Genomic DNA, 19,453 nt, shown 5'->3' with positions numbered 1-19,453 from the left:
CTACGACACTACACTAGTACAGCACACCGGTGTGTTGAAGAGTAAATCCACAACATTTACCATTCGAGGACGACGTTTCTTCAGTAATTACAACTAGCCAGTCGTGAAAGCCTCCGTGTTAAGTTTTATTTTCCCCAAGTTCAACCCAATTCATGTCACGAAACGAAAATTCCATTTGGATCTCTCGCAGAGCAGTACAAATATTTACTTTAGACAACGGCTCATGGAAGTGGATATCACAAAGCCATCTCTGGGATCCCATCAAGGGGCCTCTCTTGTGCTTAGTAGGGGCAGCACTTTCACACTTGCCCTGCCACCGAGAGTAATGCAGATCGAATGACCGTGAATATTTTTTTATCATCGCAGCTTGAATGATTCAAATTGAGCACAGAGACAAATTGAATGTTTCGCAGTCATTGGTGACCAGGGCTGAGACCAACAATCCACGACACGTGAGGACCCGGTTTAACCACAGATGGCTGCCTCGATTCGAACCGAGGATATGAGCAGTGCCAACTCGGCACTGGCCTCTGAGGTACCCGGCTAAGAGGTTCGAGGTAAATTGTAAAAATCAACAACACGAGGTTATCACTATGAATGTTACCGATGCCACCATACCACGCCATCACTTCCTTTGTGAAAGACCCTGCATATGTTGCACGAACGACACCTGATTTCCGGTGTTTGTCCAGTTTCATCACCGCCACCACCATCTTGCTCTAGGTGTCCCGCATGATTGCTGACCCTTGGGTGCTGCGAAGAGGTCGCAAACGGGTTTTGATTCCTTACCCGCAGGGTCGCAAATGGGTACCCGTACCCGGCCGGGTACGGGTACCCGTTCCCTACCCGTACCCGTACCCTACCCGAAATGAGTGACAAATGGTTACTCACCAGTGACTCACGGCCTACCCGTACACGTACCCGGCTGCACCAGGGTCGCAAACAGGTACCCGTACCGTACCCGGCCGGGTACGGGTAGCCGGGTATCGGGTAGGGTACGGGTATCGGGTACCCGATTGCGACCTCTGGTACTGCGCTAACGAATTTCTCTGTAAAATTGCCCTCCTCCACGCTGCATAGTCTCCTACCGATCACTTTGCAGCCAGCTATGGCTGCAGGGTTTGGTGGTACATGTTGTTTACGTCGTTTATTGTGAAAATTCGGTCACAGTTCCTATGATCACTGTTTTATTGCTTTATTTTGGTGATTTTCGAAAAGTTTTGTGGTTTGGCCATGTTTGTTTGTTGTAGTACAGAGTTAGACTGATGGCTTAATCTAAGTTGTCTTGTGGTTGTTGTTGTTTGACTTGCATCCCACTGGGATTTTTGCACACAGCGTTGGTGTACGGTGCTTTTTCTGCAATATTTTGTTGTCTTTTCTTGGATTTTCTGTTTGCACATAGTCACTTAAACATGTTTCTTGTTCATGTTTTTGTTTTTTGTTTGTTGCGGTTGCACCCGATTCAAGAGCCGAATGGCTCACAGGGCTATACCTAATAAATGAAACTTGAAAACTTGAAACTTTGTCCTCCTCAGTAATCATACAACGCTCTCCTGCCACGCAGCAAGGCTCTAACCGTCTTAGTAACCATTTAACAAAATTACCATTTTATAAATTACAACGAAACACCTGGTAAGGATGCTGCCCCCCCCCCCCCCCCCGGTGGACTCCTCCTGGAACTCTACTGGGCAGCACATCCAACTGGGCAAAGACCCCAGGGCCGGCCCACGACACGCTGCCGGGACGATGTTGCTTGGCTGGCCTGGGAACGCCTGGGAATTCCTCCGTCGCCAGGGAAACGGAGGTGTGGACCGCCACTACTCAACACGCTGCCGCCGCCGCGACCCTCGACAGGACAAGCGGATTCAGAAACGAACAATTAATCATTCATGCATTTTTTACCGCTCTCGCTTTTTCAAACAACCTGATCGAATTTCGTTAATTCATTTGTTTTTTTTTTTCACACTGTTACACCCGTGCATTCGCCAATGACGTTGCGTTCCTTTAAGTTTCAAATGTACAACACAACTGAGTAGAGCGAGGATGGAAAGTTGATTTAATCGACAACAAATTCTTAACAATTACTTTTTTTGCAACGGGACCCGCGGTAATTACCGTAATTACCGCGGGTCCCTTTGGAAACGATGGCCGCCCTCACATTCTGCCTCACGAAGGCCGGAAACCCTCCTACAAGCCACGCCCAGCGTGACGCGGGGAATGGTGACGATGACATCACCAAACCTTGCTCATCACCCACTTTCCCCCCCCCCCTTTCCCCTAACTATTTTCATGTTATCCGGTTAGTCGCGTAATCGAACGGAACATCCGTAGTGATTTATTATTAAAATAATTGTACATCCCACCTCCTCAGCAGCGGACTGCCTGCATTGATCGACATGTATGTATGCCAATACTCTGCTGTATAAACAGCTGCTCATTCCGTTGTCAAATCCCTGCAACCCGAGATGTGACTGAAGCACTCTTCTGCCATTCCGCGCCCCCAAAAGGGAAACTTGGAAAGTCTCAACGAGCCTGGGGCGGTCATCGGCCACACACCTTCAAGGCGGAGGGTTCGTCTCTCCATAGAGACGAACGCGTGGGCCCTGGGGGGTTATTTGAGCCGCATTTAAGCGCGCTGGTCAGCGCGGGTTGGCGAGGTCGGGGAGCATCGACGATTGGAGCAGAGGGCCAGAATAAAGTTGATTTGGTCGTACAGCGCTCTGCCGCTAACGTCGCCCCGCGGCAGCCTGCAACATCTGTTTTATGCACCGAGGTCGTTCATCCGTAACCATATATATCCAGGTTCAATTTCTGCTGAGCTTTGGAAATAATAATGATATTTATAACGCGCCAGATGTTGCAGACAAGTCAACAACTCAGAGGCGCGGAGCCAAGCTCAGGGCTGCTCAAAAGCCCTGAGCCAACACAGATAAGAAGAAGAAGCCTTCAGATGTTCCTTGAAAGTAGTCAAGAGTGCATTTGATGTTGCGGACGTGTAAAGGGGATAGCGTTCCACACCGAGGGTGGTTTTGTCGTTGGTGACTTCCCACGCTGTGGTAACTCAGTTTGATGAACTATCAGGGGACTACGTTGCCGAGCCAACCCTTGAACGGGGTTTGAACTCAGGGGGTTTCATATCACGAGTGAAGCGCTCCAATCGTGGCAAACACCCCAGCTGAATAGAGAGCGGAAACCTGGGGCGTTTTAAGGGTAAAACAATATACCGTACAGCAGCACGCTGCTCTGTATCTCCACAAACATATGGGGGTCACGGTGGCAAGATGCCAACTACCTCGTCTGGAATGCAGGCGAGGTAGTTGGTTCGATCCTGCCCTGACAATGCCTGCTGTATATTTGGAATCTGCATGTCTCTCTCCCCGTGGTCGTGTGGTTTTTTTTCCGGGGCCTCTGGTTTTTCTCTCCACATTTAGAAACATTAGTTTCGAGTATTCTGCTGCTATAAATGTCCACGTGATAAGCCACTTCGTTGAGATATCATTTATAGCCGGATCGCTTCTGGAAATAAAAAGTAATATAGTTCAGTGGGCCTTACCTGGTAAAATAAAATGTTTTTATCATTTAGTTAAATATATATACGGAAGTGTAACAAGGCCTTTACATGCAATGTTATCATATTTGCCCGAACAATCAAATTTCATATTGAATCACTGTCTGGCAAGCAAGAACATCAATGTTTTTATAGGTAACAATGCAAGTAACAACATTATAGTTTGTTCTCGATGAGCAGCATTATCAGTTAAATTAATTTACAAATTTTCGAATTTAAGCTTTCGTGACTGCAGGGATTCATCTTCTTGGTTCTTTCGGTAAAGTCACGTAGAAGGGAAGTAATAAAATAATACAAATAAAACATAATAAAATAATTCTCACGACGTTTCGGCCACAACGCAAGCAGCCGTCCTCAGGTGGAGAACAGGTCTGTCTACTTGACAGACTAAAAATAAAACAGACCTGTTCTCCACCTGAGGATGGCTGCTTGCGTTGTGGCCGAAACGTCGTGAGAATTATTTAATTATGTTTTATTTTTATTATTTTATTACTTCCCTTCTACGTGACTTTACCGAAAACGCCTAAGAGTATGAATCCTTGCAGTCACGAAAGCTTCAAATCTAGAATAAAGGGGTTGCAATCTGAACGGATCCTCCATCTTGGGGGCGTGGCGCCAATTGCGCAATCGTTACAAAGTGCAACGTCGAATACGTCTCCAGGAATCGCGCATCGGTGTGACTCTCATGCCACAGTCATCGCCGCGGCGAATGTATATAAATCGTGTGCCACACAGGGCGGATAAGAGGAGAGGCCTAATGAAGTGATGTCAGAAGCAGTGTCGTTACATCACCTTTCCGGGACCATTCTCTACCCCGCTGCCGACAGGGCTCCTAACAGTAAATCTGTCGTGGCGCGAGGCCAACGGCACACACAGAATTGGAAAAGATAAAAATCCACCTCGAAAGAGAGAGAGAGTTAAAGGCAAGTCGGCAACCTACTTGCTGTACTTGCATCAAAAGGCGACGTAGAAATCTGCAAGTAAATCACGAACGAATAATGAACTGTCACGATTTCCACCCTCTCCACATTGCCGAAGGATTGTGGCGATTCGGGGGTTACAAATTGACGAATCGGCTGTTGTGCAATTAGACTCTATAGTGTCTGATAATTTCCATCGGATGTGGAAACCATATCATCGATTCAAATGGATACGCGTGTTTAGAATACAAAGAGGGAATTGTGCATTTAGGAATCGATTATTTACCATTAAGTCAATCTATTGTAAATGGGAGGTAAATATTACACATAAGCAAAAAAGAATGAATGAGACAAAACAAGACAAGAGGCAGATAAGACAAAATACAATGCTTAGGTGGGGTGGTTGAACCATTACATGCCTCGTTTCCAAGAAACAATCACAACAATCGTGAATCTTACAAGAATTCCTGCGCGCGTAATTTCGACGCGCGTAACAGCGAGCGACTGGAAAAACGTGGGGAGGGCCCCTCGTCAAGCTGTGGAATGCCTCGCGCACGTACATCGCGAGCCCAATCGCTACATCACGCACGCAAGCGATCCATCAACTCCGGATTACATCACGCGCGGCGCCGCAACCACGCTCGGGCAGGGGGTAAAAGGGGAAAAAAAAGGGGAAAAAAAGGGGAAAAAAGGAAAAAAAGGAAAAAAGGCGAAAAAAAAAAGGGGGAAAAAAATACCCCGGTGGAGAATCCACGACGACGCTGCTGCCGGTCGGCCCGCCATTGGTCGCGCTTTCTGCCGAGCGCAGCGAACGCTTTGTCCTCCCGTCCCCGCCGACTTAAGGTCACAACTTCCCAATCACTTACCCCGCCGCCCGGGAGTGCATCGACAGCACAAACACAACACCCCGGGGAGGGGGCGCCAATCGAATTCCCAACCGGCGAGCAATGAATTATGGCTATTAAGAGGCCCCCAGTGGCCGACCTATTTAACTGCCGCGAATAAAAAATCACTTAATATCGGACGAGCAGACGGAGGTAGACGTTGATGCAAGGAGATAAAATGAGGGGGGGGGGGCAGAGATGGAGAGGAGGCGGGAGCTGTGTGATTGCACGCCGGGTGGGGGGGGGGGTAGAGAGGGGACGGAATTTCGAGAGCGATGGGGGGCGGTTTTTAGGAGAGTGTGGCGGGGCGACCAGAGATAGGACTGGGGCGGTAATTGAGTAGCCCCGTTAGGCTGATTTACTTTAAAAGCCCCTGACGACCGCTCACAGTGCGCGATGACCCTACGACCCCCGTAAGTGGCTGGGCGGGGGCGAGTGCACACAAAAGCATCGACAGCGATATTAACTGCACCCTCGTGTGCTCACAACGCGTGTGACTTTGGCAGCGAGAGAACTGGTGCTCACCGCCAACCTCCTCCAGCCGGCATAGAACCCTCTGTTGGTTTTTTTTAGGCCAGGGGTGGGCAAACTTTCCTGTACACGGCTGGCTACGTACGGTGCAAAAGAAGTTCAGCATACATACTACACTACTATACGCTGCAGAGTACATTACACTATACACTACTTTACACTACACCATGATACTTGAAAACTGATTTCTTTGCCTTTCAAATACTTTTGTTTGGGCCATGCATTAACACAGACAACTCAGTTACTCCTGTCATTGCAAGAGGCCCTTGTTATATATCCCGGAAAATATTTCCCTCCAGCACCCAATTAGTGTGGTCAAGATGCTTGCAATGACAGAAGTGGCTGGGCATGGTGAAAACATTGGAAACGCAGTGTTGGTGCCAAGTCAAAACAATATTCATCCTCTCTAGTACCTGATTAGCATGGCTAAAACGCTTCCAGTGATGGGTAAATATTGTTTGCAGGTAATTTGTATGTAAATAGAACTTCTTTCACACTGCACGTAGCCAACCGTGCTAATCGGAGATGCGGGGGAAGGACAACAAATGTAACACGTAGGCTTTCCAAAATTATTAATAATATAGGTTTTTGGGTCAGATCGCGTTATTTATAAATGTGTTGTAACCCTCCACCACCCGACACGGCCAAACAGTAAAAAATGTGTCACGTTTTCAAAGGACAAAATAATTCCTCTCTTCAACACACCGGTGGGCTAAAGAAGTGAATTATTTTGTCCTTTGAAAAACGTGACACATTTTTTACTGTTTGGCCGTGTCGGGTGGTGGAGGGTTACGACACATTTATAAATAACGCGATCTGACCCAAAAACCTATATTATGAAGGACAACACACTAAACAAAAAAAAGCAGTTCTGAAGAAACGAGTTTCAAAGCGCTAGGCTTTATGCGGCCGTCGGCCATGTGATATGAAAGCATGGGCCTGGTACGACTCATAGGCCATAAGTTTCCCCAACACTGTTAAAATGTCGATTTAAAGCTTTCGTGACTGCAGGGATTCATCTTCTTGGTTCTTTCGGTAAAGTCACGTAGAAGGGAAGTAATAAAATAATAAAAATAAAACATAATAAAATAATTCTCACGACGTTTCGGCTACAACGCAAGCAGTCGTCTCCAAGCTTGGCAGTGTCTCATTCTTTACCTGAAGACGGCTGCTTGCGTTGTAGCCGAAACGTCGTGAGAATTATTTTATTATGTTTTATTTTTATTATTTTATTACTTCCCTTCTACGTGACTTTACCGAAAGAACCAAGAAGACTGTTAAAATGTTTGATACCATTTGCTTGATGATGAATGTGGAATTTCCACCACTGGCCTGGGGATGCCAGCTGCAGTCACGATTTGGACTGATAAGGCCATGAATTTAGAGGCTATGGTAAGAGAGGGGAATGTGGATTTTATAACACCGGCGCAGGGTCTCTACTGGATACGAAATTTTCCCCGTTGCTCCCTTGAGCAGAGAAAGGCTTTGATTTTTGGCTTCATTGAGATTTGTGATCCTTGTCAACTTCGTGTTACGAGATGGCGGAATGTCCCTCTAGAAATTGGTGAGCGGAGCATTACGGCATTTCAGAAGATCCATCAAAGCAGTGCTTCTTAACCTCTACTGCAGCCTTGCATCCCTTTGGTTCTCAATCGTTAAAAAAATATACGTTAATAAATACATAGGTTTGATTAAACCAAGTAGTTGTACTTGTGTGTCCGTGGTTAATTTGTGTTTTCGATTATTTACCTTGTAAAAAGATATGGCCATGTCTCACACCCTCATAAAGGGCATTTCGCAACCCCAGAGGGTGCGTGCACCCCAGGCTAAGAGCCACTGCCTTAAAGTGACTTCTTATCCACACTAGAGGGCGCATTATCCCAAATGCACTCTTAAATGACATTAAAAAAACATTGCTCATCACATGGCAGTCATACCAAGAATTGGAATGTAGTCAAATTAAGCGAAGGATCAAATTTAAATGCCAGTATTTTGTTCAGCTATTGGTGACTAGCTATCAACTCGCTCCACCCCGAGAGCTTGGTTTCATCACAGGTAGCAAACCAGCAATCGAACCCAGGCGTTTAGCCGTGGGTGCGAGCTAAGTGAGACAGAGTTAGACCTCTGAGCAGCTGTGTAACGTCCTTGGCATGGGCCCCCGTGGTGCAAGGAATGGAATGCCTCCCCCCCCTCCACCATCAAAGTTCCCCGCTCATCGCAGCCGAACACCTTGGCAGCTACGGTCCGTCCGTGTGCCCTGGTGCAGTTGGACAGCCTGTGTGTCCTCGGTGGCTAACGCCGCTGCCTCTGGAGCCCCTCTCAAGGATACAGGTCCTTGTCGCGCTGCAGAAGGTCCTGGTACATGGCGTCGTAGGGCGTCTTGAACTCATAGATGTTGGGCTTGTCGGGCGAGGGGCCCGGCAGCTTCACGTGCGTTCCCGTGCCGAACGAGCGCACATCGAAGCCCTTCTTGCTGCGCGAACACAAACAAAAAGACAAAGATGAACAAAGATCACCCCCCCCCGCCGCCTATAGCTTTACAGACTCTTGAACGCCTATGAAGGCTGGCACGGCACACGACACGATTGGGGCTGCCCTAAAACATTGATTGTTATTTCTAGATTTGAAGCTTTTGTGACTGCAAGGATTCATACTCTTAGTTCTTTCGGTAAAGTCACATAGGTAAAAAATGAAATTAAAATTAATAAAAACAATAAAATCACGACGTTTCGGAGGCAACACAGATTTTTTGCTGTGACAGTTTCACCTGAAGACGGAAGCTTGTGCTGCCTCCGAAACGTCGTGATTTAATTTTTTTAATTTTTTTTATTAATTTCATTTTTTACCTACGTGACTTTACTGAAAGAACTAAGAGTATTGATTGTTATGTTGATCGTCACGTAAAAAATCTACTAGATGACTGCAATGGTGAGAAGCTATGGGCTGCCGGTACGAAATCTGCAACGTCGAGAAGGCTACTCAGTGACAGAAACGTTGCCAAGCCATGATGCCGCTGTGCCTACGAGAAACGATGAGGCTGTCGGTAACGTTAACAGCAACGTTGACAGCCAATGTTGTGACGCTTCGGGGGCCGCAGTTACTTTACTCCGCTACGGGGCCTGCTGTAACGCAAGACAATAACGTTGGGAAGCTATGATGCCACTGTAACGCAGACAGCAATGATGGGAGGGCGCGTGCACCTAGGTCTCCGTCTCTCTCTCTCGCGTATCTCGGTGCAGGGGAAATCCGGTGGTGCGCCCGCTCTCTCGCTTGCGTCTGAGAACAACCCGTCGCTGCTCATTACAGTCAATCGCACTGCAGCAAAACGTGGGCGTGTGGCGGATTTCAATTTCACGGGGTGAGAGCCGGGAGGCTGGGGTGGGTCTGGGGGGGGGGTGGGTGGGTGAGTGGGGTGGGTGTGCAAGGGCGGTGAGAGAGGGGGAGGCACAAGCAAGAGGGTGGTGGTGGTTGTTGGTGGGTAAATTGTAGTGGTTGGTGGCTGTGACAATGGTGGTGGTGGTGGTGCCCCCCCCCCTCCCCCCCCGTGTGCCGTGCCGGCCTTCATAGGTGCTCGATAACAGCACTTGCCCCAACAGTCTGCTAAGGCTATACGGGGTATCTTTGTCTTTTTTTTGGTGGTGGTGGTGGTTGTGATGTTTAGTAGTGTGGGTGGTTGTAGTGGTGTTGTGGTGGTCGTAGGTGTGCTTATTGTTGCGGCGTTGGTAGTGTGGTGGTAGTGGTCTTGATGGTGGTGGTCGGGGTCGTAGTGGTGCTGGTGGCTGTTTTCATATATGGGTGGTGTTGATAGAGGTAGTGGTGGTGACTGTGGTAGAGGTGTTGGTGGTGGTAGGGGATGTTGATGGAGGTAGCCGAGTTATTGTTGTTGTGGTGGAAGCGGTGAAGTTCGTGACAGCTTATTCAGCAGTAGCTGTAGTGATGGAAATAGTGGTGGCGGTCATGTATGTACGTTGAACTTCTTTCGCACCGTACGTAGCCAACCGTGCTAATCGGAAGTGCAGAGGTCATAGTGGTCGTGGCAGTGGCAGTTGTGCTGGTTGTAGTGATGGTAGCAGAGGGGATAGCGGTTATGGTGGTTGTGGTCGTAATTGCGGTGATAGTTACAGTGAGTGATACTGTGTTGGCGGCGGTCACGGTAGCAGTAGTAGTATTGTGGTGTTGGCATGGTGGTGGCGGGGAGGGGGGTCAAGTTGTGCTGCTTTAGTGGCTTGTCACTTGCCATTGACCCATTGCGATTCAATTAACTACACGCGAAAATACGCGCCGCCCGATGCACAACACAATGCGCGGGGCAAACAGGTTTGAGATTCCCTCCCGCCAGCCACCCGCAATGTCTAACCCCCTTACCCTGTTCAAGCGCGGGTTCGTGACCTCCCTTTTCTCCTCTGCCTACGACTGTCTGTCTGTCCGTCTCTCTCTCTCTCTTTTGTACGTCCTTAACAGCGCCCTGCCGTTCCATCATCTCTCTTGGCTGCCCTCTGGCCTCTCTTCTACCAACCGCAACTGCGTTCTTTGAAAATAAAGGGAGAGAGGCTTCCCCTCCTCTGCTACGCTTCTTCATGTGAATGCCCCCTATTTAAAAAAAAAATAGGGGGCATTTTTACGTAGTCTTGAAACAAGGTCACATTTAAACACGGGGTGGAACAATTCTCAATTCACCCCAACCCGCCACCAACCGCCCCCCACCGCCACCCTTCTTGGCAATTTCGTGAACCGTCGCAATTCGTGGTCACGATTAACGAGTCAGGAATCAAATTATTACGTGAAGCATTTGTGAGCTGTGTGTGTGTGTGTTACAACGTACGCCGTTCAACGCATGTACTGGTCAGTTTAGGAATTATTATTGGACCGATGCGTCGTTCCAACCCCCCCTCCCCACATTTAGATGATGCACAAATTGTAATTGACAGCCCCCCCCCCATCTCTTCTACGAAAGATAAATCGGTGACCCCCTCCCCCCCCCCAAAAGTCCATACAGAAGCACTGGGCAGCGCTCAGCAGTGTTGGCAGCCCAGAGTCATTCGTGGAAATTCCACATTTCTGTGACAGGAGACAATCTCTACAAATGGTGACCAACTCAAATACCTTACAATCATCATCAACATCATTATTGTCATCGTGATCAGTTGCTTGCTCCTGGCCGGGACTTGGCGGTCTCCACGTAGACGACCACACGTGACCCCATGTCCTCAGAACAGAGGTCGCAAACGGGTTTTGATTTCTTACCCGTACCCGGCCGCACCAGGGTCGCAAACGGGTACCCGTACGCGTACCTGGCCGGGTACGGGTAGCCGGGTATCGGGTAGGGTACGGGTATCGGGTACCCTGTTGCGACCTCTGCCTCAGAACCTCCGATTAGCACGGTTGGCTACGTACGGTGCGAAAGAAGTTCAACATACTGTACATACGAGCAGCACGCCGCCACGTTGAGCACAGTCCAAGGCCGCGGTGTTTGAGAAACTAAACCTATATTTTTTTGTATTTTACCAGGTAAGGCCCACTAAGCTATATATAGCTCTTTTTCAGAAGCAACCCGGCCACAAATGATAGCGCAACTAAGTGGCTCATCATGTGGACATTGATAGCAGCCAAATACCCTTATCTCCCAGGTTGGCTCCAGTCCCGCGGTAGGCCAATGATGTTCGTGCGTGCGGCAGTTCTCAATGTTATTGGGCGGAGAAGGGATAAATTATGATGAACTGGGTCTATCAGGGCTCAGGATCATTAAATACAACCAATGTCGACTTCCCTGCAACATACGGTGTTCATTTCACCAACGGCAGCATGCTTAACGATGATGGGCTGAGCTTATATTTTATTTGCTAGCCTCAAGGTGTGCACAGAATACAGCCTACGACTGACTCGCCCCGAATCGCGCCCGACTTTGTCCGACCTCGCAAGCCAAGCAGAAGCCGGCCCGATTGGTACTTGCATGCAAGGCCGTCCATAGTGGGGGTGCGGGGCCCGGGGAAAATCACAAAATGTGGACCCCACCCTCCTACCCCCGACGCCTTCACACTGAACCAGACGTATTACTTCTGACACCACGACGAAGCGTGGGGCCCGGGCGGTCGCCCTGATTCACCGCACCAGAAAGGGACGGCTCTGCTCGCATGGGAGACTGCCAGCGAATGCCAGGTGTTGTAGGCTTGGGCTGCGAGGTTGCAAGGAGAGAGCAGTATGGCAATGACATCTTGAATCTATCTGTATGCAACATTGAATGTTTATCTTTTCTCATGTTGGATTTCCTCCGGTGTCCTACCGCATGAAGCCAAACAATCAATAATGGAATTGGACCGGCCAAACATCGCAATGTACGACCCTCCGACGTTTATGCTGCGGTCAATACAGAGTATGAACAATTATAGGTGAGAATATGACTATTTCATATTATGCAATAATTTGCGATCGTATAATGCGCGAATCCCCGTCATTCACAGACCATTGGTGATTCGCGGACCGCAAAAAACCATGATCCGTAGGGAAGTGGCCAGGGCCAACCCGGCGCTGCAGGAATGGAGCTGCAGGGATAACGCGATGGTAACATAACTACGGGATACCTTTCTTTTTTTTTGCCCGTATAAAAACAGGATGAAAAATCGGAATGGGTTTTACCCTCTCTGACAATAAAACAAGAGTTGTGTTAAGATGCTCAAACACCAAATAATGATACATTTTGCAAGGCATCAGGTCCGCATTAACCACACATTACTTGTGGCAAAACATGCAAACAAAAATGCTCTGGTAATATATGCATTGGCCTATGCCAGAGACAGCCTTCTTCATGACCTTGTCTGTATGGTAAGATGCTTATTATTTAGCATTTTTATTTTATTTCTTATGCTTTACGTCTCACACACACACTAGCTGCGTTGATATGATTTGTACAGTATAAAAGGATGTTTATACTTTTTAGACTTGGGAATCAAGTGTAATATTTTTTTCCCCAAGAAATATATTTATAACACAGATAGATTCATTAGGCAGATTTGCTACGAGTCTAGGAAATACTCGTCACCTCAAAATACGCAAAATACATCAAGATTCACTTCGCCGTGCCACGCTTACCCCTGCAATCTGCAAAATTTTGCACAGATACATGTAACCTCGCAGCCAATTCCTCCAATAATCCAAGACACAGCGCGTCGATGCAAAAAAATGTTCGCCGATTACCTGTCTAACCTCCGAGGAGCACCGCGGATTTCAGGATCCGCGACATGATCCCCCCCCCCTCCCTAGCAAAGCACTTTATTGGATTGCTGCTGGATATATATATGTAGATTATACGTGCGTTTGTGTGCTTGTGTGTGTATACGTACGTGTTTTATCTACACATTACGGTGGCCGTAATTTGGGCTCCTACAAGCCTCGGGCGTACGCAACCAAATCCTTGGAATGCAGAGTCATCGTTTATGCTCGCACGTATGAAAAGGCTGGCTCAGCAATTGCAAATCTTTTTAATGCTCGTTTCATAGGTAATGTTGCTCAAAACAAGCCAGCCACTCAGTCATTATCTTAATGACCAAGGACCATACATCACAGACCGACTGCTCTGGCAGTCTATGATCTAACGATCACATCACAGCCCATTCCGTCAAGAGTATTATTATTATTATCATAATCTACAAACCTCAAAAATCCAGCTATTAATTCTAGATTTGAAGCTTTCGTGACTGCAAGGATTCATATTGTTAGGTTTTTTCGGTAAAGTCACGTAGGTAAAAAATTAAAATTAATAAAAGTAAAATAAAATAAAGGTAAAAATAAAAATCACGACGTTTCGATTGCAACACAAGCAATCATAATCAGGTAGAAATGAAATAGCAACAAAAAATTCGAACCAAAAATCCAGCTATTAGTCTATCATTGCATCGTATATGAGACCTCCGATTATCACGGTTGGCTACGCATGATGCGAAAGAAGTTCAACATACACACGTACGTGGTTGTATAGGTCTAATGTTTGAACACACCGTCAAAGATTGATCTGCCAGTCTGTTGTCTAGAGACTACCAACAGTATTGTCCTCGCAATAACGGTGATAACGTGTGTTGGTCTTGTGAGTGTGAGATGATCAGAAGGTGGCAATACAGCAAAGGATTACTGAACCTATTTGTGCAGAGCTTTGAGCATGAGCCCTTTATATGGAGGGAGGATTACTCTGGATTCTCTGTTTTCCTCCCACAAGTCAAAAACAGTAATGGAATGGGCCAAACAATTCAATACATGACTATCCTGCAAGAGTTTGTGAGGCTTTTCCTGCGTAGAGAAAGGGCAATATTATAATTACAGAGGCAAATGTATATGCATAGTGACAAGTGTGTATGCTTAGGTGATGGTACAGGGGCTGCAGCGAATACAATAAAATATAACAAAATAATTTTACAGCCATCTTCTTGGTTCTTTCGGTAAAGTCACGTAGAAGGGAAGTAATAAAATAATAAAAACATAATAAAATAAAATTCTCACGACGTTTCGGCCACAACACAAGCAGCCGTCCTCAGGTGAAGAACAGAGCTGTCAGAAAGACAAACGTCGTGAGAATTTCGATTTAAAGCTTTCGTGACTGCAGGGATTCATCTTCTTGTCAAGGCGCCCTTCCTCCTCTAACCCAGCTTAAATATACGCTGCCAATCTTGGTGGTGCTCATTCAGACGTTGTCTTTCGGACAGACCTGTTCTTCACCTGAGGACGGCTGCTTGCGTTGTGGCCGAAACGTCGTGAGAATTGTATTTTATAATGTTTTATTTTTATTATTGTATTATTTCCCTTCTACGTGACTTTACCGAAAGAACCAATAAGATGAATCCCTGCAGTCACGAAAGTTTTAAATCATTTTACAGCCCTTTGTTAGCAAGCTCCTGGATGAATGCCTCCCGATGCTGGGTTGGTCATCGGGGTTATTTGACTGTACCTCACCAAATTGATTGGCGTGGGTTCGTGAAGTGCGGAAGGGGCCCAGGACCGGTTCGAATATCACTCGCCACTAATGCTGGACATCAAAAGGAATCAAACTTCGGTCATCGGATTCTCAGCGCGGAGCGCTAACCACTGCTCCATCGACCTCCCCCCCCCAACCCCAAATTACAATAGATCCATTCATTAATTTTTTTGCTGGGTTTTGCAATTGAGTGCTTGAGTGCCTTAATAGGGCCACTGGTGTCAGAGGGAGAATGCGAGCGCATGGATCAATGTCAGTGTGGGAAGCGTCGCGTTGCGCGCACGACACGCACAATTACAGCGTTTTTCATCTTCCGCGCGTTCGCGGGCCCGGCCCGGGACAACCGGTGTAGACGACAACGAGCCGATGGAGGGATAATCCTGACGGTGAAAAGTCGAAGGGATTTTCCCGCTCAAATGAGCATTGGAGGCATTGGTGATCACCTCCTGTTTACAGCCCTGAGCGGTGGAGGATTCACATTCTCCTGGCGGGGGCGAGTTTCGTCGTGAGAAAAAGCACCATTGACTTACAGTGAGGGAAAAAAGTATTTGATCCCCTGCTGATTTTGTACGTTTGCCCACTGAAAATTTTTTTTATAGTCTAGAATTTTAATGGTAGGTTTATTTGAACAGTGAGATTAGGAGCACTCCCTTTAAGAGTGTGCTCCTAATCTCAGCTCGTTACCTGTATAAAAGACACCTGGGAGCCAGAAATCTTTCTGATTGAGAGGGGGTCAAATACTTATTTCCCTCATTAAAATGCAAATCAACTTATAGCATTTTTTATAGTCTATAATTTTAATGGTAGGTTTATTTGAACAGTGAGATTAGGAGCACTCCCTTTAAGAGTGTGCTCCTAATCTCAGCTCGTTAACTATATAAAAGACACCTGGGAGCCAGAAATCTTTCTTATTGAGAGGGGGTCAAATACTTATTTCCCTCATTAAAATGCAAATCAACTTATAACATTTTTGACATGCGTTTTTCTGGATTTTGTTGTTGTTATTCTGTCTCTCACTGTTCAAATAAACCTACCATTAAAATTATAGACTGATCATTTCTTTGTCAGTGGGCAAACGTACAAAATCAGCAGGGGATCAAATACTTTTTTCCCTCACTGTACCTCACAGAGTAGTACTCTCAACTAAAAACTAATCTATTTTTTTTTATTTTACCAAGTAAGGCCCACTGAGCTGTATAGCTTTTTCAGAAGAGACCTAAGCCACAAATGATAGTTGAATTAAGTGGCTTATCACATGGACATTTAGAGCAGCAGCCAAATACTCTGAAGCGCATATCGATTCTAAATGTGGAGAGGAAATCCGGAGGACCCAGAGCAATATCCACGCTACCACAGGGAGAGAGACAAGCAAACTCCAAATATACAGGCATCAGGGTCAAGACTGAACCCACGACCTCCTGTATACCAGGCAGGGTAGTTAACATTTCACCACAGTGGCGTCCCTTTAAATATCTCTAAATGTAATTCAGTAGGGGTTGATAAAAAAATATAACCACTTTGATGAAAGTCAAGAGTAATTGTCCTTTTGTATTAAAAGTTGCTAGGGTGGCTCATGGGGTTCAGACAATATCACAACGCTGAGGCGGCACTGCTGAGATCTCGATTCAAATGAAGAGTTTCAGCCTCCCGTGATTATTACACTGGCCAACACACTTTTTCTGGCACGAGGTATTCCAACGGTTTTAATGTAATTTTGGGGTGCTGATTCCAAATCTGGCACCAGTTTTTGTCTATCACATCAGATTTTTGAGATGTCAAATATTGCATTCTCAATAAAAACTGCAGAAGAAAAATATGAAATAAATGTGGATATCTACATAAAATGATATTATAAACACACTATCCTAAAAATACAGCACCATATTTTAACACTAAAGCAGTCACTGACTCGCAACAACTTGCAATCATAAGTGACAGAGTTAATTTCGGGTAAAATCAATGAAAATGGGGTATGCCGATAGCATAAAATGAGATGTGATAGAGGAAATCTGAGATCAGATTTAGAATCAGCACCCTGAAATTAGTCTAAAACAACTGCAAAAGTCCAGGCCAGAAAAAAATGATTTTTTTTTGTTGACCAGTGTTATATAACCCTTTGCTGTCCCCCCCCCCCGCCTTAATTAAACTGGGTTCCCAAGTGTAGTGAGCGAGGTCTCTGCCCGATTACCAATTACTGCACGAAAACATATCATATTAAATAAGGATTCTCAATTACATTTATTTTAGCTCTGAGAACTAATCATTTTGAGTTGATTGGCATGAGACTGCCGATTAGATTTGTAACTATTTTTTTCTCCCCCCCCCACCCCTGTTATTTGTGCCCATTCCATTTGGGTCATTAACCCTTTTGCGCTAAGAGAACGACCCTGCAGAAACAGTTGTCACAGAGCTACCACTGAAATCCCATCAAGTGACCTTTGGTCCGCACAAGTAGAGGGCAGCAGTTTCCCATCCGCTTTGTCATTGGCAGCAATGTATATCGCACTATCGCATGACAGTCAAACTAATATATATATTTTTTTTATTCTCAAGAGCTGGAATTTATCCAAAAAGCAAGTAATGGTTTTCTTTGTGCAGTCACTGGCGATGGAGCTGACACCATCAAGTCGCCTCACTTGAGAAGCGAAAAAATGCTGCCCTATGCTCAAAACAGAATACAGTGATACCTCGGTTCACGAACTTAATTCGTGAACTGACTCTGGTCGCGAACCGAATTGGTCGTGAACCGAGGCACATTTTCCCATAGGGTTCAATGTAAATCAGGTTAATCTGTTCTGATCTTTTTTTTTGGTTTTTGAAGCACAAAAATATGAAACAAATTACAATACACATTAGTACTGTACAGTATAGTAATGTCTAAAGAGAGAACACTAACCTTGCTTGAGATGACTTCAGTAAGCACTCAAACGGGTGAACTGTACAATACAGTAAGTACAGTATTGTACAGTACAGTAGTACAGTACAGTACTGTATGTGCTAAGAAGCACACCAAAAAGCAAAAAGTCACTGAAAGTGTCTTCACAGTACTCACAGTACTTCTTTCTGCGTCTCTTCTTCTCTCCACGATCTTCCTACAGGAAGTCACGACCATGTGACAGCCTGGAAATTGCATTAAAATGGCCGCGACTCCTGTTCGTGAACCGAAGCGGAGTTCGTGAACCGGAGCAGATTTTTATGAACTTTTCTGTTCGTGAACCGAGTTGTTCGTGAACAGAAGCGTTCGTGAACCGAGGTATCACTGTACAGTGATCCCTCGCTTATCGCGGTTAATGGGGACCGGAACCCCTCGCGATAGGTGAAAATCCGCAAAGTAGGATTGGCCCCCTAGGAATTTCCGTATATGTGTGTGTGGGTACCAGAATGTTTAAAATATGTATATTTATACTTTATATATATATTTTACTTAAATCTATTTAATTATAAAACCTTAATATTATACATTCACTCTCTCTCTCTCTCATACGATACGTATTATGGTGTTCTACACTCACCAATGACAGTAGTATCTTGAGACTTGACTCCAGTAATGACGACGACGACGATGACAATGACGATGACAATGACGACGATGACAGACCTGTGCAGTTCGATGAACGTGATGATGAATGATGATGATGATGGTGTTACTGCACAGGTATAATGAGGCCTTTAAATCAGTTTGAAAAATCCGCGATGCATTGAGGCTGCGAAACTTGAACCGCGAAGTGGCGAGGGATTACTGTAGTTTTATTTTGTGTGACCAGGTGAGAACTCAAGCCAGCAGGATACAGGGACTGCTCTGCTGATGAACGTTCGACTTACAAACCTTCAGAGATACGGACAAGCCTGTCTGTTTAACACGTAGGCTTCCGCGACCAATATTATTCATAATGAAGTTTTTTGGGTTAGATCGCGTTATTTATAAATGTGTCGTAACCCTCCACCACCCGACACGGCCAATCAGCAAAAAAGTGTCACGTTCACAAAAGACAAATAGTTCACTGCTTTAGCCCACCGGTGTGTTGAAAAGTGAACCCACAACATTTACAATTTTTGAGTACAACGTTTCGCTGGTAATTGCATCCAGCATCATCGGGAAATTCGCCAGAATGGTGAGGCTCTGCTCTTGCTCCCGGTCTTAAATAGAGCAGCAGCAGGGTGACGTCATCATGGATACATTTATAAATAACGCGATCTAACCCAAAAAACTTTATTATGAAGCCTGTCTGTATTTCCAGTTGCCTGTTCGGACTGAGAGTCCTAAGTTCAACTGCCGCGCAATAGACGGCGGTGGTTGTTCGGTGTCATTACCCAGCATTCCCTGCCTTGGGCCGCCGCCATTGTCTGTTGTTGTGTTGTCGCTGTGCCGTTCCCTACGACATTCTCTGTGCTTTTCGCGAACATGATCAACCCCCATCATGTCTCAGAAGCGTAATAGTGGTGGAAGTGTTGAGGTGGTAGTAAGAAGGGGCGCATTATTATGATGGAAACTAAGGCGCTGTGAGTGGTGAGACGTTCATAAACATTCCGCGTGCCTTTTGTGATAAATTGTTCGACAATTTTAAAGGATCAGGAGCGAATTATGCAAAAC

At 46.0% G+C, this 19,453-nt stretch overlaps 1 protein-coding gene across 6 annotated transcripts in view; it reads right to left on the bottom strand.

Moving 5' to 3' along the window:
* The window catches only part of LOC144945072 (RNA polymerase II subunit A C-terminal domain phosphatase SSU72-like), a 51,589-nt gene that overhangs the window by 14,429 nt on the left and 17,707 nt on the right, over positions 1-19,453 (bottom strand). For 2 of the 6 annotated variants that reach the window (XM_078873303.1, XM_078873307.1), the window contains exon 2: positions 8,233-8,376. In XM_078873303.1, the coding sequence (XP_078729429.1) occupies positions 8,233-8,376 (144 nt within the window). Of the gene's footprint in view, positions 1-8,232; positions 8,377-9,103; positions 9,262-19,453 lie in introns of those variants that run through there. The other 4 variants (XM_078873301.1, XM_078873305.1, XM_078873302.1 and 1 more) reach the window with 4 other exon arrangements.

This window comes from Lampetra fluviatilis, chromosome 36 (assembly GCF_964198595.1).
Source record: "Lampetra fluviatilis chromosome 36, kcLamFluv1.1, whole genome shotgun sequence".
Classification (NCBI taxonomy): domain Eukaryota; kingdom Metazoa; phylum Chordata; class Hyperoartia; order Petromyzontiformes; family Petromyzontidae; genus Lampetra; species Lampetra fluviatilis.
The sequence above is the reverse complement of the archived record's forward strand: the minus strand, read 5'-3'. Positions and strand labels throughout refer to the sequence as shown.